The 21,146-nt window shown below is 38.8% G+C and overlaps 1 protein-coding gene across 1 annotated transcript in view; it reads right to left on the bottom strand.

The window, feature by feature from the left end:
* The window catches only part of ADAMTSL3 (ADAMTS like 3), a 168,641-nt gene that overhangs the window by 80,081 nt on the left and 67,414 nt on the right, over positions 1-21,146 (bottom strand). The window contains exons 4-6 of the mRNA XM_083870816.1: positions 14,026-14,153; positions 12,432-12,477; positions 5,355-5,591 (exon numbers count right to left, since the gene is read on the bottom strand). Coding sequence (XP_083726942.1) covers positions 5,355-5,591; positions 12,432-12,477; positions 14,026-14,153 — 411 coding nt within the window. The remainder of the gene's footprint in view (positions 1-5,354; positions 5,592-12,431; positions 12,478-14,025; positions 14,154-21,146) is intronic.

Genomic DNA, 21,146 nt, shown 5'->3' with positions numbered 1-21,146 from the left:
AAATTAAAATCCTCTGGATCTTGGTCACAGAAAAGGAATTTCTATTTCCAAAAACACAGACACTCACAAAATCCAAAACTCAGAGAAATTAAGGTAGTTTGATCACACAGTTGCACGTGCTGTCACAGTACAGAGATCTCATTGCACCAATGTCAGCAATTTGCTGCATTTTCCCCTGCTCTACTTGTCTTAGCACAGCAGCCAGCACAGGCAGATGTCAGGACTGACTGTATCCACATAACAAATAACTAATTTTAAAAATGGCTATAGGAATTCATGGTAATAAAAACATGAATAAAAAACCTGTCATGTGAAAGTCCTGCTCTCCTTTGGTCAATATTTTCCATGTCTCTTTGCCCTGCTGTAAAACCTTACTGTCATTCAAAGCCCATCTCTTTGCAGACTGTGCAATCTCTGCTCACATCCTTCACTTTGTGATAGCTTCAGTTTGCACTTTATTCCTACACAGATAAAATATGTCCCCAGAGAGAACATAAAGAAAAAAGCTCCCACTGTCTCTTTCCCATGCTCATCATCCATAAGTAATTGATTCTGACAAGCAGAGGGAGAGATACCAGGACATCCTTCCAATTAAGCAAGTTACTTCTTCTTTTTTTTTAATTGACTTTTAAAAGTACTGTGGAATCTTAGCTTTCAGGCGCTGCTTTCAAACCCTAGTTTATCCTCACTGAGGATTTATCTTGGTCTGAGTCATGATTTTCTTCTCACATGGTCTTGTCCCATAACTCTTCAGTTATGTCTGAGCTAACAAAGGCCTGATTGTGGCACAGGTTCTCACATCTCTGGAATCACACCAGCCCAGGACAGCAGCAGCCCAGACAAGCTGACACAGGCTTCAGCATGTGTTAATTAACAGAATAAAGTCCCTCCAGGGACCTTGTGCACATACTCGGGACCAACAGCAAACTTCCCAGCCTATCTCCTCCCGGGACACAAAGCTGCAATCCCAGCTGCCAAGGTGAATGGGCAGCAGCTCTGCTGGGAGGAGGAAAACTTCTGTTTAAGGATTTTCAGTTCCTCACAGGTAAGAAATCAGGCAGTAAAGGCAAAGTGTGTCAAAATGCAAACCTCAGAACGGAGGTGTAAAATAATTCAGAGTGACGGGCACAAGGAGACGCTCCATGGTGCTCGAATTCCCGAGCCATCCATACAGAGGAAAAGAATGTAAAGCAATAAAAAAACCCCACAGAAAATAAAAAAAAATACAGTGCATAAAATTCACTGCATACTAAAGGGCTCCTAAAAAGACTTTCCACATATTTCTGCTGACATTTTATATCTGAAGGCAAGAGGCTAAAGAGTGTTCCACAACTCTGTAAATCCACTTCCATCAAATAAAACAAAGTGTTTCCAAAACCTTTAACTCTTACTGCAGGATCTGTCACATGCTAGAGGAGCTGAGAGATTTTTAGGACCACCCAGCAGGAGCAAGAACCCTTTCCCACATGGTCTCCCATTTAAAAAAACACACATACACACAACCAGAGGATAGATAGGACACAAACTCCCAGTGAGCTTCTTGTTTTGTGAGAACACTTTCAAAAAAGAAATCAGGATATGAAATCAAATTACTTTGCTCCTTTTCTGGCTGGGTTCAGCCAAATCTGCCTTGCTTGGTGAAGTAGCACTGGGGGATTTGAAGGTTACTAAGGCTCTACTTCAAGATGACACCCAAATCATGAGTTTTTCTGCTATCACTGCTCACATGATTTAGGTCATTGCTAGGCTGGGAAGTAAAGTCACATTTGCACTCAGCTCACTAAAACAAAACAAAACTTGGCAGACAATCACTTATGACCAAAGAAATATAGATAAGAAACTGGAGATCAGAAAAAACCCACTACTCATCTGACAAGAAAGGATAAACTTCCACAGTAAGAAATCCCTGTAGAGAGAATTCTCCATAAGAAACAGCAGGAGAGAGAATAAGACCTGAAAAGAAACACCAGTTCCAGCAGGAGTGGGAAACTGCAAAATAAAAACAAATGATTCCAAAAGACATTTTCAGTGTCTGAGAGTACCCCATTATTACCTGCAGTGTCAGAGAGAATCCTGTTATTATTATTTATTTATAAAAGCCCACCACTGAGTTGCCAACAATGTCATCACAAGGGAACCATACACCAAGGGGGGCAGTGACATTCAAAGTAGGCAAGGGCAGCCCTTGAAGGGTGACTCCATGATCTGCTGGCCTGGGCAGTGCCAAGAGCTCCCACAGATGAAAAACCAACCCCCTGAGGCTAGGGAGGGTGACACTGACAGGTCCTTTTGGATGTGGCAGCCCCTGCTTAGCTCAGCCCCATCCTCCAGTGGGAATTCTGGAGAGCCACCAACACCTCCCAGCTGAGCTGCAGCTGGAGCTCCCCACTCCCAGTTTTATGGCCCCTGTCACACGTGTGCAGTCACATGAAGTTTTTCATCTGTAGCTCTGAGAGCCAGAAAGTTTCGTTGGAGCTCCCCACTCCCAGTTTTATGGCCCCTGTCACACGTGTGCAGTCACATGAAGTTTTTCATCTGTAGCTCTGAGAGCCAGAAAGTTTCGTTGGATCTCCCTGAGTAACGGCCAGTCTTTCTGGGCAGGATCCAGCCTGCCAGCTCTGTGCAGTAACATGTAGACAGAGTACAGGCATCTACACAGGGGTTCCCTCATGCTCCAAAATGCATTTTGTGCATTTGATAACTAGTGGCACCCAGGAAAGAATTCCAGGTTTAGTGTAATAACTGGCTTGATGCAGAGCTACCTTAAAATCAATTCTTCCTATGAATCACTCAAGGGCTAAAAAGAAGTAAAAGGCATCACAGAATTTTTTTTCTAATTTTTAAATATTAAAATAAGATCAAGAGTAAGTATTAATTTTGGAAAAAAATGTGCTTTTCAAACAGCTATTCAAGAATTAACTACTCAGACTAACATGTGTTAGAAACATGTCTGCAGTAACACAGGATGGAAAGGAAACCTTCCTTTCTAAGTCCCTGCACACCAAGTCTCCTGTGCATCTTGGGCAGTCCTTGAACATATTTACAGGCAAAAAAATGTATCTGCAGGAACCAAAAGAAAAAGTACACAATACAAGTAGTTTGAGAAAGGAACTCTCAGGATAAAAGGAGTCAAGATTCAGAAGAAATTAATAACCTGGTATAATTTTAAGTTTAAAACACAAACAAAGCTTATTAAAAAAAAAAAAAAAAAGTGCAAGAGCCTTCCAAGAGCTTACAGAAACTGTTTTCAATGAAAACTCTGACAGATATTTACATCCAGCCTGACAGTGCTTTGGTGGTGAGTGATACCCACTCTCCATATGATGACATGTGACAGAGGAGAACCAGCATGGCAGAGGTTGATGGTGCTCCACTTGACATGTGGGATGTGTTCTGATGTCAGCTAAATTTATGCCATATGCTACAAAGCACAGTGTAGTGTCTGCCTTTTTTGGAACACAAACAACTTGCTGACACTAAATGGAAAGTTCACTGCAGGATTTACATCATCCTTGACCTAATTGTGACAGCCTAGGACAGAACTACTCAGGCTGCTCCTTAGGACTCCAGATTTTTTGGGTGATGCGTGTATTGGTTGTCCAAACATATTACTCCATATTAGGAAAATTATCACTGTAACCATTTCAGGTGCTGGCACAAGTAACACCCCATTCTGCATTTTGGTAGAAAAAAAAGCAGGTCTGCACAAATTAAAAACAAAAGCCAAGAAGAGGCAGGGCCCCAAAGCAGGCAGAGTAACTGGGTAAATGTTGCCCACATATGTGTCTGACATGCAGATGTTTCTAAATATCTCCTCCCACATCCAGATGGGCACAGCAGGAACATATTATATGAAAAAAAAATGTTTTGGAAGTTATGCAGAGACTAGAAAAAATATCAGAAGTGTGAAAATCCTGGCAGTGAAGTTTTGACCTGTCCCCATTTAACACAACAGCCCCAGATATTTGGGTTGGGAACAGAGGCAGAGCAGTAGCAAACCAAAACATGATCAAATGGTTTGACTGAGTTAAGCCTCAAGCAACCCCAAAATATCTTACTAACTTTGAAGTCACTGTGGGAGACACTGGCAACCCCACAGCACCCTGAGCACAAGCCCTTGAGAAACCCAGAGCTGCCTTAGATGCAGCCTGACACTGAAGGTGCAATGGGCACAGACAGCAAAGGCCCCTCTTAGAAGAGCCCGGGCAATCCTCCTGGGTAAAAATCTTTTTTTATTAGGATAGGAAGCATCACTAAGAACATGGCACAAGAAATTTATTATTTGGCAAGTGGTCCCAGAGTTTCTAGAGGTATATCCTATTTCAAATAGAGGGTAACAAACACTGCTGGATCCCACAGTGAAGTACTATTGACAAATGAAGTCTCTCTGTGAGGAATTCTTCTGTTTCAGAGGCAGCAGATGCATCGTGTGTTGACACGACTGGCATTGGAACTGCAGCGTACACAGAAGTCACATAAAACCCACAGCAAGGTCCAGATCATATATTAATGTTGCTATAATCCATGCACCAGTCTTCTGCCAAATGTGTCAAATTTTCCTCTATAATAGAGCTATTTTTCTCACTGGGCCATATCCTGCATTTTTGAGTCGCACACATTTTAGACATTTAACAGAGCAACAACCACTTGCAGAGAAAGAAAACTAATTGCAATAACATGTCCATTGTCTATAAACTGCTCTATTCACAAAACAAGTTTGCAATATTGCTTTGCTAATGAGACATGGGCAAGGCTAGAAAGCCTCAAATATTATAACTCTCTCCTTTTACACTAACTGTGTAAAGTCAATAGCATAACTAATAAATAATAAATATATCTAAAAATGTATATTGCCATTTAAAGATTTAAACAATCATTCCATGCAATCACATACAGTCACTAATCTATACAACAAGACAGACCTATACTCATGTCTGCCATTATGGGCTGGATCCCATAAAATGTCCAATTTTCTCCTTAACAGAGATTATATGAGATTCAGAAAATGAATCAAATGAAATGGAAGGCTCTGCAATTTCATCACATCCTCACCACTGTACTAAATTTTGGAAAGTTACAGCTACAATAAAACAAGGTTCATTAATTTTTGCATGCATAAATACAAGAATGAATGAATTTTATGGACCTTTTTATCTATATAGATAAATATCCACGGCTAAGGCAATCAGGAAGTTTTGTGTCACCTGAAAAGGTGAGTCATCTACAATCTATTTGACAGCAGTTGCAAACACATCTAAACTGATAAACAGAATGAAAATCAATCCCAATGCACCCACTGAAGAGCAAAGAGCCTCACTAGAAAGGCCCCATTTAGATTCACACCACAAACATACCTGGCAAATTCCACTGATGCACATATCCAAGGATTCAGTGTTGCAACGAGTACCATCCAGCACTTTTGGGGCAAGCTCCACAACCAAGTTCTTTCCCAGAGCTTGACATTTCAGGGCACAAGGAGCAGTAGGATCATTATAAACAGGGATCCACTCGTAAAAGTGTCCCTGGTATTTGACATCATTGTAGGCAGAACACTGTTGTGCTCTGAAGTCACCAACATCTGAAGGGCAGTCCTGAAAACAAACCAAAAAATATATTCTTTTAAACTAGGGAATACTTTTCCTTTGCAGTTGTTGGATGAATAACACAGAAGCTCTTCAGGCAGGCTTGGTTCAAGTGCTGATCTGCTTTGACAAATATGTCACACTACAAAGTTTTACTGTGTATATTAAAAGAATTTATCTTGCTTAATCCATTGCTTGGAGTGTAAGTACAGAACATCATGTCTATTCCAGCAATAACAATGTAACTGATATGAGAGGATAATTAAAAGTGTTAATTTTTATGACACCAGGTAGTACAGTTAAAGTCTCATTCTATAGTAAGAATTAACTTCTAAAGGAATCTATATATTTTAAGTAACTACAAGGTGATGTCTGGTATTTAATATTTCTCTTTTCAGTAGCTTTTCCCACTGAAGGATTTCTGAGGCCTCTATACTTATTCACCAGTTCTCATGACAGAGTAATGAAAGAGATATTAATGCTACATATAAATAAAAAAATAAAATTTGTCTAATTTATTGTTCAGTATTGCTTGAAAAAACCACAAGATTTAGGAGGAAGCACCAGAACTCTCAGTGCTTGGTCCTTTAGTCTAATTACAAAGCGCCTTCACCTCACGAAAGCAGGAAGGCTTATTTTCTTGGAATAAAATAAACTTGATAACAAAAATAAATTATAATAATATAATAATAATAAATTGGTAACAATTCATTCTGTATTTCCAGCTCTAATGAGACAATTTTCCCACACAGCACCTTAGCATACACAGCTGAAAGACCAAATATAAGAACTGTTTGAAATAAAATGTTCAAAAATATTTTTTTTCTACATAAAGCATTGAACCCAAACAATGATGTTAATATTAAACTATGGTGACAGGAATGGAGATGAATACTGATTGATTTGAAAATAACTTTGGTAAAGTACTGGCAAAGGAGTTACTGTGTCAAACAATTCCTCACTGCAGACTTCATTTGAAAGTATGTCCAATGTCAAAGAGTCCATACACCAGACTGAAAGGATATTCTTCCAAGAATTCCAACTGCACATATAAGCCAGATGTGAGGCTGATTTTAGCAGTTTTGTTTTCATTGGATGGAAGACTGAAAGATTTTGATGTGTCAGGCAAACTCATGGAACTTATTACTAAGTATTAGTTAACAATACTGATCCCAAGCACAGCTTCAACCTTATCAGTGAACTGAACCTTCCCTGAATTAAGCTGACAAAATAGTAAGTGCATTATACAGGACTGGAGAGTAAAATATACAGGAGAAAGTTTTGAATTTCAGTCCAATGCCCCCAGCAATATGCACTCAGTCTGGGATTTTTTTCACCATGGCAAACAGTAGCCTAGAATTGTCTCTGAATTGGTGGTAATCTACATAAAATACCTTATAAAAATCAGTATTCTATCTACTGACTAACACATGGAGTTTTTGCAGCCAAGCACTGAGCAAGTCACTGAACTTTCCCAGCAAAACTTTCCAGTTCTGTCTAATGCTACACCATACAGTGACAATAATTCAAAATGGTATTAACAGATTTTTGTATTATTTTTAATCTGGGATAATGCTAGTTTGACCCATATTTTATGAAACATACGATGATGGAATAAGACACGGGGAGTATTTTACCTCTACAAAATCCCTCAAGTGAGAGCTCCTACAAACATCAAGTAAATACTGTGAGAATCCACACGTATTTACTGCAGTGTCACTCCTCAGAAATTCACCAAGTTTGCACTGGTGTAAATGAGAGCAGAATTTTGGCTCTGACTTATCTGTCACCTCTCATTTTCCACAATAGCAAGTCTAAAAAGCAGAGAGGACTTCAGAGTTCATATGGATACCATATGCTTCCCTTCCACCGATGCAAACAGAGGAGCAAGTAACAATCAAAAACTAATAAGTGGACGTTAGATTCAGGTAAAGTTGGAAGCAGCTTTGGGGAGCAGTGTTACTCAGCCATGCACAGCTACATTTTCATCACAAAGAATTAAAGGGTAATCTGTGAAGCAGGCAGAGTGATGGCCTTCAGCTGAGGTCTGACAGGCTGTTGTTACAATCCATTATCACTGGGTGTTGATGCGATGCCAAGACACAAACACCACAAAGTCAGGATGTCAAACCCATGGTTACTGTATGTTTCTCATTGATTCAACACAATGCAGCCCCTTCCTTCCACTCGCCTCCTGGCTGCTTCAGAGCAAATGAATTCTCATCTCCTTATTCTCCTTTGGCATCTTCAAAGAACCCAAAGTGATTCTGGCAGCTCGATTCACATGCCAGCTCCACCTGCTTTATGTTTGAGCTCTGTTCAAAAGCAGGAGCATAAAAAGAGCATCACAGAGGGGTATCAAAGAGCTGAAATTATTATCATTTGCATTATATCAGAGTTTGGATGGCAACCAAGTCCAGATCCCAGTCTTCCAGGGAACAATAAATATTTGTGTTAAGAAAGGGGTTTAAAGAGAAAGACAACTAAGCACAGAATGAATGCAATCAAGACAGCAAAAGGATTTATAAACATCAGTTTAATTCCACTAGAATGGGTTGGAAAAGTGATGGGGAGTTTAAAAAATAGAAAGGAAAAGGCAGGGCAAAGATGTGAGTGGTAGGCAAGAGTGAACCATGTTCAGGAAGTGGGCAAGGTCATAATATCAGACAATGATATGGGGGGGACAGCCCTCATCCTGTTTGTGTGTCTCTGTTTTTAATCTATTTCAGACATCACTTCATTCCACCATTCCCGCTTTCCTCTCAATATTTCACATTTTCTCTTACTTGTTAAGTTATTTTGCTGCTAATTTCAGGATTTCTCCAATTTCTTAATTTCAGTAATAGCTTTTTTCTCACACTCAATCCACTGAACCGTGGCCAGGCCATTTGTAGGTTCATACACTGCATAAGGAGCTGAAGACATATCTACGAGGTCTCATACATGAAAATGTTGGCAAAAAAATCACACCCAGACCTTGCAGTGGAATGAAATGTATTTATGACATGACTTATGAACACATTAGACAGATCTGAAAAAGATGCTTTAGACATGACTACCATGAAGATTAAAAACACATATATATATATTCCCATATTTTTTGTGACAGATTAAAAACTACTGCATCCAAGGGCTGGCTTCTTATGAAATGTATCTTTGAGTTTTGGCAATGAGTGCCCTCAGCCTTTGAAAACAAAGCTGACCTGGGAAATCTGTATCTTTGTAGGCAATGTTCATGTACAAAATATGAAGGTTGCATCAGACCCTGTGACTCTTGCCAACAATTACTCCACTGAAAAAAGCACAAAAGAGAAGGCAAGAAAATTCCCAGCAAAAAATGATGACACCAAAGAAAGTCTAGCCCTTTGTCTAGTTTTATTCTTTGAATCTCATTTTGTTGAAACCCAGCCAAAACTGATGAAGTCATTGTTTTGTTTTCCTTTCAAAATTAGCTCCAGGTTCTGTGTTTTTCCTACACAATTTTCAGATTCTAAGTAGAATCAAGATACCTGAGCTGGAAACCACCCCAGCCAAGGGAGCCTTATGGTGCATCAGCATTATAAATACAAACTAAATAAATGGACAGATTAGAGAGAAACTGCGTAACTCAAGGTGAAATATTACAGTCTGAAGTCGACAGACTACAGCCAAGATTTTCTGAATGGGATAAATTAGCAGATTAAGTGGATGCTGGGACAATTATAGATGAATGTGTTGAACAAGTGTGAGCATTATCTGCATATAATAAAAGTTTACAACAGAATTAAACATGGGGCTATCTTCAACAAAGCAGTGTTTTTTCTGACTGTAGAAGAATCACTGTGGCAAAAATATAAGCGACTTTTTGGCACACAAGAATGTGAAATTTATGGGGAAATGGCCCAAATAACTTGTTCTGTGAATAGGACCCTAAAGGATTAACTTAAACACTTCCACACAGTGCACATCATAGCATTAGAATGTAACACTATATACAAAAACTGAAATTTAAAAAAAGGGGGGCAAGAAAGACTGAAAGTCTCATTGAACAACATACAATGGATAGTTCATTTCTCTAAAGTCTCTATATGAAAGGCTGAAAGCACACATGCAGTTTTAGGAAACCATGCACCTGGCATCTCAGTTATGATAGAAAGATAAGCAGGCTATACATACGCCTTAATCTTAGCAATTATTTTGTTGCTAAGACCTTGAATTAATTTTCTGATTGAAATATCACTAATATTATTCTGAAACTTTGCTTGAGTTCAATGAACTTACTACTATTCCATTACAAATCCACATGAAACTAATTTTCTGGTAAAATGATTCTTGTTCTTCTCATTAGAATGACACACATATTAAGTTGTGCTTCATTTGTACTCCCCAATATAGATGTTAGTGGTGTAATGTATCATGTAGCAAAATTACATTTGCAGACAGCTTTACACTGTGTATTTATACCAAATGTCTCATGTGGTTACCAGTAATACCTATTAATATGGAAAGAAGCTAGTATAAATTCTTAGTTTTCAAACTACAATTTCACTCCTAAAGTGAGAAGCCTTGATTAGAAATAATGCTTTTGGGAAAATTACACCATTTGAAACCAAACTGGCCTAGTAGTCTCAGATTTACATTAGGTGTTTAGGTCCTGTTTCAAGGTTAACTCAGATCTAATATGGGGTCTGGATTCAGGGATGCCAATTTCAGAGATCAACTGTATTAACAGTGGAAATCTCATTAAATATATTTTTTTCAAGAGTTCTTCATTATCTGACCCATAATCTAGGAAAAACCATTCCTGAGAGATTCTGACTGTATCTGAACTGAAATGGAAACCTGATCCCTTTCAGACGTGCCCCAAAAGCAGAACTGTAAAGGCAGTTTCCTGTCTGGAAATTAACATTTGAATCATCATAAATTCAAACAGATTCACCTACAAGGCGCCTGCCACTTATCACTTTAAAATAAGCCCTAAAGTTAAAAAACAGGCTCCAGTGACTCCAGATAAACTCTCTGGGAGTTCAGAGAGGATATGAGAATCACCTTAATTTTCTCTATGATGAAGCATAAAGTGCCTTCATTTCCATCAGATTTCTACTGCATAAATCTTAAAACAAACAGCATCCACAGCTGCCCTTAGATATACTAAAAGCACATAGACCTGAGCATGACACAGAAAACATGCCCAGATGGACCCCACCATCCTCCCTTCCTGGGCACTGGGCAGTTCCCAGGCCTGGAGGAACAAGAGGATCTGAGATGATCTTTGTGCTCCTGCTGGAAGCTGCAGTGCACAGGACTCAGCAATGGGACTGTGTTACTGTACACAATGCACACAAAACAGACATTCAGATGAGCAGTGGAGCACTCAGGGACAGTTAGTTCGTTGCTTACATCCTGATGGCTGCAAGTTATCAAGTTATCACACAGCTTTTAAACATCAGGGGTTTTTTTGCAGGTAGCATTTTTATTTATGAGCTCAGGCCATCATGCTGCTGGGCCTTTTCTTCTGAAAGGGCAAGGGACAGGGTTTTTCTCCAGAATCTGATTTCTGCATGCACTGGGACTGATTCATTTATCACTTCCACTTGCTTCTGCCAGCAGGAACTTTTGCTGTGAGCTGCTGTGGTGGGAAATCCATCCAACACTGAGGAGTGTAGAGGTGTGAGCAAGCCTTGTTCTCAAGGAGGGCAGGAGCCAACTGGCACAGCAGACACTGTAGGTGTGGCAAACTGCAAAGCGGTAATGGTCAGTTCTCCTAGGAGATGCACTGATTCAATATATTTATATAATTACTGGGAAACTTCCAGTGTCAGGCCTCTAAAGAAGAACATGTCACACTCCACAGCTGCTGGCAGAAATTACAGGATTGGTAATGACTGAGTATCACCTGAGCTTATACACCTTTGGGTATAATTCAACCCAAAGGAAATTCAGGCCTCGCCTTTTAGTATTATTATTAATTACTTATCTGCCTTCTGTCTTTTCTGGAACAGGACGTATCACTGTAACATTGTACTGTGAGGAGAGCCAAGCAAGGGGGTGAGTGCAGACCATAAACCACCCTGCATTTAAACACCCATAGCTGTGTTTGCAGACACAGGATGTAGACCAGTGGTAACACAAACTCCTGCCTGAGCTGCTCACCTTGGGCAGCCTAAACCTGGGCTGGAGGGCAGCAGTTGTTTTAAACAGCACAAAGTATGACTAAAGTCAGTGGAACACGAGTCATGGAGTTTGCTGAAGGGTTTTCATAAAAATGTCTATAAAAATGAAATGCAATTGCATCACAGTAACAGCACCTGTATGGTCAAAACTCCAGCTTCACACTCACTCATGGAAATCATCTGTGCCAGTGCACCTAAATGTGCATGTTCTTGCACACAGACATATAAAGACCTGGGTTTAGGCAAACAGGGGGAATATAAGGAGTAATTATCCTATTTAAGTTCTGAAAGGGACCAGGCACCTCTTTGTCCACATGAAGAGAGTCACCACAGCACTAACGATCACAAATGATCCAGAGCTCAGTTTAATGCTTCATCTACAAGGCAGCACCCCCAGGAAAACCACTCACTAGTTTGAGATGAGAATTGATCTGTTAATCCTCCAAAATGTGTAACTCTCCTAATAAGTGATATAAAACATTCAGAATCACAATTGGCACTATAATTTCAAAAGAAAATGTCCATTTGGGAAGTCTAAATTTGAGACCTCATGGTGTCATGCAGACTGAAATGTTTAAAAATGGTAATAATGATGGAAAGAAAATTATGCACCATAAGGTTTTAAATAAGAAGCAGCATTTCTTAAACTTTAACACATTTTTTGAATGAGTAAAACAGGATTAAAGGCCAGACTCACATTACTACTGCAGGTTTTGTATCGAATATTCCGACCTTCACAGTTCCTAAAAAATAAAAGAGTAAAAATGGTTACACTGTATAATAGCAAAACACAACCTTGCCTGTTTTACAGCTAGTTATTCTCTCAAAAATTAGACTTTTATTGCTGCTGCCCTACCATAATCTGGACTCAAAATACAAGGTTTAAATACAAAGGGGATCTGGGGATTCAACTCTTTACACTGCTGTCACTCTTCAGCAAGGAATGTGTGACTTTCCCTGTAAGCCCAATTTACTGCAAACTTTATGAAAAACACATTTATTTTCTGAAAAAGGCATTCCTAAGCCTGGTCTACGCTGATTGCAACCAAGTTATTTCTAATAAATGGGCTGTGACCTAGAGGAGAAGATCAGAATATCTGATTCATAATTTTAAATTAAACGGAGTTCTCATGGACTGCACGCAAATGTGCCCAATGCATGTGAATCCTGACATCCAGGCAATTCAGATCCTCAGTCTGTTGTTAGTAGCTGAAATAACAGGCGTGTAATAGAGTCATGGTTATTTATTGTGGTCTCATAAATCTGGGGAGGTTGAGTTTCACACTTTTTTTAAAGATACACTCTGCCAAACTTCTCAATAACGAACCAGCACTTCTGCACAGTGTGGGATATTCTTCTATGTTAAAAATGGCAATATCAAGCCTTTGAAAGAACTTAAAACATATTTCAAAAGTCTGGACAATAAATTATAATTACTGATTTCTCTAAAATCAGGAACAGTGTTCTGGAACAATCCCTTCATACAAAAAAAGATGTGCCTTACATTAAAGAATGCTTGAATATGTAACTGATAATTTACATCTCTTGGATTAAATTTTCTTTTTCTTGCATGAAAATTGATAACCATTTTTTAATATATATGTAATGTGTATAATTTCAGAGCGACTGAAAAATAGCATTTGAAAAGGAAAAAAATGGATGCCTAAAGCAAGAATTCAGCTCAGCTAAAGGTACAACTGTTAAAGCTCAAGGTATTACAAGTCTCAAATATACAATCTTTTGCAAGACTTACTGCATCGCAACATGCAAATTAAAAATGTTTATGATACACACAAATGTGAAAACTTTGTTTCACAACTGTGTGTTTCCTGGACATTAAAAAAAAAATCAAACATAGAAAAAAACCTTTTAAATTATGCATTTTTCAAGGTATGGAAAACACATGTTTTTCACAGGGGAACACATTAAAAATATTAATAAAACCACAGTGGAATTTATACTGCTACAATTTATTGAGCTTGTTTCACAGTCTCTAACACATTGGTAGAATATCAAGGCTTCTTGCTGGAACTATTACTTTTCTCCAAGATCTTAGTGCATTTTTCACTAAAAGAAACACGCAGTGTTTTTTTCATCCATCATCTTTAGCTCTGTATTACATACAATTTGCCCTTAAGTAGCACATCACAGTCCAAACCTTCTTTAAGAAAAAGTGATTTCCTGAATGATACTGCATTAAACTTGGTCTCAGAAACAGAAGCAAGCAGAAAGGATTGGAAATGTGCCAGAGCTGCAGAAGAACACCCCACACACATCAGCATGTGGCTCACCTGCCATTTAAGCATCTCCTCAGAGAGTAGGAGGCTCCCCCTCCACAGGTCCGTGAGCAATCACTCCAGGCCCCCCAGGCATCCCAGGAATCATCCTTATCTTCGTCTGAACGGGTAGTTCTGGAGTTCTAAAGAAAAATAAAAAGGAAGACAGAAAGAAGGGGGGAAAAGAAAATTGTTCAGAATATGTTTTACTGCTTGGCATTAATGGTACCAATTAAGTTACTTTGCTGCTTATTTACCATATTTCAAATTTACTATTTTAATGCACAATAATTAAATGGGGGAAAAACAGAGTCTTTGAAGATCCAGTGGATATGGCGTGTTGCCTCCTGCCAAAGAACTGCTCTGCCCAAACACGCTGGTGCTCCCAACTCCTCTATGCCCAACATGCTCTGTAGGAACTAAAAGTCTCAAGCACCCAGACAAGACATCATGTTCAAACACATGATAGGTCTGTTAGAATGAAACTAAGATTTTTAGAATCCTATATTACGCCCAGGTCAAGATTAAAACACCAATTTCTCAAACCACCATGGTGATAGTTTGCACATAAAAATACCACTAACATAAAGTAATGGCTTTTGGCACCATTATGAAAGTCAGATTGTGGATAAAAGGGAGGCAAGTGAGTTATTTTTCTCAGGTGGCAGAGAATATTGACCAATATTTACTCTGCCCCAAAAGAATCACAACTGAGAGAACATGAAAATTCAATTCAAGCTTTAATAAAACAACTATTTCCAGCCAATTTTTTATTCTCATTTACTTCAGTGGTCAAACTTGTGACAAAAAAAAAAAAAAAAAAGTGATTTTTTTTTATTAGAGGATAAGCATCTCTGTTTGAACACTGATTTGCAAAAGTTGGTCTGAAAACATCAGTGGCTTCTTAACTTTCTTGCTCTTATAAATTTACAAATTTTACAATCGCTTACCGTAAAGCTTTAAAAGCACTCTTAGGCCAATCTACCATTCCAAAAATGATAGAGCCCAACTCTGCCAAGATCCCTGAGGAATTTTCACACTGATGCTGGGTTTACTTTATATCAGAAGCCAAGTCTGAAATGTCTGACACTGAAAATGGAACCAACTGCCTTCAGTCTTGACAAAAAAAGTTCGGCACTTCCCAACAAGTCACTCGGCTCATGAAAATAAATCAAGATGAACAAAAGAGTTGCTTCTTTCAAATTTATGGGGGCAAAATTAGTTTGTTCTCTGCAAGTCCAAAGCAAATGATTGGGTCTTAGCATGTTGAGGAATGACTAAACTTGTGATATTAAAAAAGCAACACATGCCACTCTTTTTTAGAATAGCTAGTTTCTTTTGACAAAGCAGTGGCAATCCTAAAATAATCCTAACTTCACCATTGTATTAAAACCAGCCACATGATATTAACAGACAGAATGTCATCTAAAGCCCTAAACAAAGTCCAGTTGTTCACTTCCCAAACTGCTTTGATAAAAGCCATTGTTGTGAACTGTATCTAATTAAAAAGCTGTAAATACTATGACGATCAAAGCAGAACTTTATGCCAACAAAGCCTTCTTTAGAATCATTGACTAATTCAGTGCCCACAGTGTTGATTTAAGCTCCAGCTAGTCCAAGCTATTTGTCCCATGGGAAAGAGTTAAAAGCAGCTTGCACTGACTCAGTAATTTACTACCAAAATAATATTGATTTACTAGCTGTCTGGTTTCATAAACTCTACACATTACATTTGTCTTCACCATGGTACTAAATTGAAGTAAAATGAAGAAAAGATCACCAGCATCATGATTTACACCAACAAAGCCTTGGAAACTCATTTAGGAATTAAATTGAGAGCTAATTGCAATTGGACACAGAAGGATATTATTGTACATCAGGACTGCATTCCCAGCTTGCTTGACTTCAGTTTTTCATGTTTTTATTGTCTTCAGTCATAATTCTAACATGTTTCAGCAGTGAAACATTGGACCATATTAGAATGGTTTTTCCTTTAGTGCCTTAATTTTGCAACAGATGTAGTGCAACACGTATATTTTGCATATCCATTATGGAAGTATTTATGTGCCAGCACAAACATAAACATGTGCACGGACATAAACATGTGCACCCATGATGTTACATGATGAAGCCACAAGTGCTGCAGTGAATCCAGACAAAATAACTTAAACCAGCAATAAACACAAGCTGGATGGTTTGCTGCTCTTTACGTAGACTGGATGGGAAAGCACGTCAGTAGAAGGAGTTGTACCACATGTGAACACAGGGTTAGATGCAAACATTGCAGTCAGAGCAATAGCTAAGAACCTGTACGAAGTTTCTGCAGAAATCCAGTGTACATGGTAAAGGTAGACTCAAAATATTTCATCCCAATCTAACTAATTTTGAAAGCAGAAAAGTCATAACACTAAACATGAACCTGGGCAATGATTACTTGAATCAGGGGTAAGGGAAAATAAACTCTTGAGTTTTGAAGCACTTGGTGACATAGACAGAGCCTCCAAGACTGAGATGACATTTTGCCAAGGCTTCCCTGAGGTCTGAGGCCCAGCAATGTGCAATCTGAGTTCTGTGCTGACAACTCTTAACTGACAGAGACAATGTTGTCCACAGAGAACTTAACTGGAGTGTGGCATTGGTAGATTTGAACAGAGGGGAAGGTGTTGGTGCCAATTTCTCTTCTGTCCAGGGCTCTGTTTTTGTTCCTGCCATGTATGGGCACATACTGAACCACCATGTTCTGCAAATTATTGGTGTTCATGTACTCTCAGGCCAGACCCTCCTTGCAATGTACTACTCAAAATAACAGAGTATAAAGTGGGCACTGAGGTAAAATAAATGAAATCCAGATGTTAATAGAGCTGATCATTACTCCAAAACAAGGGGATTTTTACTGTCACTTGCAGCACCCAGTAAATAACAACAGCTACATAGACACACATTACAAAAATCAAACACAGTGCTGTCAGATGGAGAAAAAAAGATTATTTGGCCAAACTTTTGTTTGGCTGTTATGAAGGATGACATAATTGTCTTGAATTTGGTCATGCAGACTTCAAAGGAGAAGTGGTGCCAGAGAACCAAGGTCAGTTTATGCAGTTTTATTATTATTCAGACATCTATTACATAAGGCTTGGATATGTAAATGTTTAGCATTCACAGCTTCTCAACAGAAATGCCCTGATACCTTAAATGTTTGTTTTACAGAGTTTTTAGCATACAATTTTTCTTTAAACACAAACACGAGGCAAGTCCATAGTATTTGACAAGAGTGTTATGGCAGCAGTATGTGGAGTGAAGGAAATGTAGAGACCTGGCAAACAGACTCTTCTGTCAGAGTCCCCAGGTGACAGTCCTCCTGCCATGCACACATCAACACAAATCCTGCCCTGTGACAGCCTCTGAACACCTACCCAGGGCAGGGTGCCCAGCTCTGTCAGGTCCTAGAAGGGACTTAGTGCAACCTCTGGACAGCAGATGCAGCAATGTTAGGCAGATCATGCCTGGAGCTGGATGGACACACCAAAATGTTCTATTCAAACAGGTTAAAGTGATGTGGCTCAGAAAATAAATCCTTGTCATTTTATGTAAGGACTTGGATATGGAGAAATATTTACCAATACAACTGCTATTATGCCAGTATCACTGCAGCTCTCTGGGTGGCTCTGCTTTTGTTTTTTCTCATGGCTGCTTACTAAAGTGGTTTGTATTAATGCACTAAGGCTTGCCAAATTCTACACAAAAATCATCGAAAGGAGTTACACTGGCACAGTTACAGCATATTGCTATTTACTAATGCTTTTCTTATCATTAAATACAGAATTTAGGTTCTTCAGATTAAACTCATCTAAGGGAAAGAACCTGTTGAGGAGTATAAACACCACTCCTGTACCACTGAAAGCGTAGATTAAGCAATACCCAAAGCTCAGTGCTGGCCCTTCTCCCAGGAGTGAATTTCATCCTTGATGGTGTTCTGAACAGAGATGAAGCATTTCCTTTTCATTGCTTCTTCCCACTCTCACAACCCATAAATACTATTAACACTGTCCTGACTTCCAGAGCCTTCCAAAGCACAAGGTTGTTTTGCTCTTCACTAATCTTCATGTGCAGCACTGCACTGTCCCATTTGCTTCCCCTCATACCTACAACAGCTCCAAACAGAGGTAGCACAAGGAATTATGGCACTGAAGGGAAAATATCCTGCCTGAGTAGCTCTGTGATGCATTTCCCAGATTCTTGTTTCCAGACACTACACTTGGCGGAAGAGGTATCAAATTGCACTGATGACTGTATCCATGGGCAGGAAAGAACAAGTATTTACCTGCAGATAATCACTGGATGTGCTATTCGGCCTCAGAACTGAATCCTTCACTTTTAACTCTGGCTATTATGTCTAGAGCTTTGCAACAAGCTACACTAGAAATCTCTTTCACTGCTAAGGTCACATACAAAAATGATTTTCACCTCTATTTGGTATTCTAAGTGAGGTGTAGAATGCAGATTGCAGATCTAGGAAAAAGTATTTCACTTATGGCAGGAACCAAATAGAACAGTCAAAACATATTTCCAGACAAATAAGAATTATTAATAAAAGATTTTGCATTACCTGGTTTTAGCCTAAAAACTCCTCATTTCCTTAAAACAGATTTCAAGACATTTCCTGATATAATTCTACTCTTGCTGACTGCATTATGTATTACATAATTGTGCACTGTATATGTCATTGAGTTTAATAATTCTTTTACTTCCATGTACCAAAGTAAATTATGTATTACTCTGTACGTTAAAAAGAACATACCTGGAATTTTAAAATCCTGGAGAAAAAACAATGCATCATTATTTTAGACTGATAAAAAACACCTGGGAGTAAATGCAGCTATTTTAAGCAGATGTTTAGAATTAATTAGTTTTAAAATTGTTAACATTATTTCAGTTACATTACCTACTCTTTGCATTTGGCCTCAGCACTGCAAACTCACTGCAAAATGGAACCTGTGCCCCATAATAACAAGAACATTTCAGAAACACAAGCTGGTAAAGCTCAGTTACAAGGTGAATCACCAGCAAGGAATCGGCCAAAAGGCAAATGATGGACTTAGTGAGCTACATGAAAAAATACACCTGGGGGCTCAGATGGACTTTAGACCTCTCAGTGTTGAATTCAGCAATATATTCTCATTCTACAGAAGTTTTGAATAAATTCAAATTTTGGAGAATAAAACATGCACAAGTGTCACACACAGGAAATATTTACAGCATAATTCATTTTCATACTAAACTGAAGGCAAATCTCAGCATGCTTTTCTATGTTATACTGCATCCAGATTTTTCCGTTGTCAGAGTGTTGCAAAATTTCACATTGACAGCACAGGCCTGCTCTGCAGGAGTTGTCAGGACAGAGCTGGAGGTTTTGGCAGGTGGAGCAGGGATACTTGAGGCTTTTGGCATCCAGGAAGGGATGAAATGTTGCTTGGCTGTTTGGCACCTCTATGAGCTAGTTGAGGCTTTTGGCACTAAAAAGAGTCTGTATCCCCTCCTTCCTTCTTTGTGAACTAACAGAGGGAACATGGAGTTTGTGGGCATGGAGAAGAAATCCTGGATCCCTCCCTAACTAGCCCAAGCAGAAAGCAACTGCATTACAACACCTGATACCTACAGCTCTTCCTGCATCTAACTGCTAAGGACAGCACCTACCTGTTCCTGCTAAAAGGAATCAGTATTGAAGAACTTAAAGCATAATTAAGTTGCTGTTTTTCAATTTCTGAGTCTGGCATTGTTCAAATGGGTTTAGAAAAGCTCCACACAAATTCTATTTTACTTGCTGCTGACAGATTTGATGACCTACACCAGAGTCCCAGGGTACCTTTTTATTCCCCTCCTGACTTTGACAAGAGAAGCACTTGCTTCTGGCCTCTCTGAACAACAGCAAACTCTTCTATTTTATTGGGTGATATTCCATAAATTACTATTTAGACAGAAAAACTTATAGAAAAGAGAGAAACCCTTTTTAAAACCCTGATAAGCACATCCTGCAAATACTGGTGCATTACATCACTGGCAATGCACCTGAAAATCCAGACTTAGTTGCCCAGGTTTACATTCATGCCTGCCCAACCAGAGCCATATAAAGCCTGTATCTGTTTATCTACAATGGTAAATATTGTCCCACATTTGCCAGCATTAGAACATAGAGAAGATACTCTCCTGAGAACAGGGAAGAAGGCTTTCACTAAATTTGGTGATAGTCGGGGAGGCAGACCAAGTCTCTAATCAGCTTTTAGGTCCAACCATCCAGGACAGCTGCCCAGCACGAAAATAGGAAAATCTCATCCCTCAGCTTTGAGTATTTAGTTGTCTTCCAAGATTTCCATACATGTGACTACATAGATGGAAATATATAAATCTGAACTCTCAATACATATCCATTCCTCTCAATCTGCCCCATCTGAAATGGAAACTACACTGAGAAATGTTTAACATCACTCCAATTCCCTCCATTTCTAAGTGGTCTGGAGAATTAGAACTTGAAGCTTTGCACGTGTTGCTGGCAAACAGCTCAAAAGCCACAGATCCTGGAAAATACACAGAGGTTCTGAAAGGAAACATAACCAATAAAGCAATATAAATCGTAGCACACTTTGCCCACTTTCTCAGTAGCCAGCCTGAGGCAAACACTTGGAAGAGAGATAAAGGTGGAATTTTAAAATGGGCAAGAAGAAGGAACGAGATGCTTTAAAAAGTGTATTAGAAACATGATATTCTTCTTTTAAAAAATATCATTGATTATAGTACCATTCCCAATGAAAAACTTAAAAGTTATATCCTAGTATGTAATAAAATAATTTATAAATTATCAATCAGAAAACATTGTCCTCAATATGGTATTTAAATACTCAGCCCTTATATGTAGTTGTGCTAAGAAAACTTAGCACAGACATAACGAGAACATTTTCCCAATACAAATACACTAAGTGGTCTTTAAACTTTTTCTTTGCAACATAACGTATATATATACGTATATATATAACCTTTTTAAGGTTATACGTTATGTCCATTTTATGGATGAGAATCTGGCCTCAGGAAGAAGAATGAAGTGCTTTGTGAGAGTAGCAGAGCACAGTGCCCAAAGGCACATT

This window comes from Zosterops lateralis, assembly GCF_965231275.1.
Source record: "Zosterops lateralis genome assembly, chromosome: 13".
In the NCBI taxonomy this organism is placed as follows: Eukaryota; Metazoa; Chordata; class Aves; order Passeriformes; family Zosteropidae; genus Zosterops; species Zosterops lateralis.
Note: the sequence above shows the minus strand (reverse complement) of the source record. Positions and strands in the feature narration are given on the sequence as shown.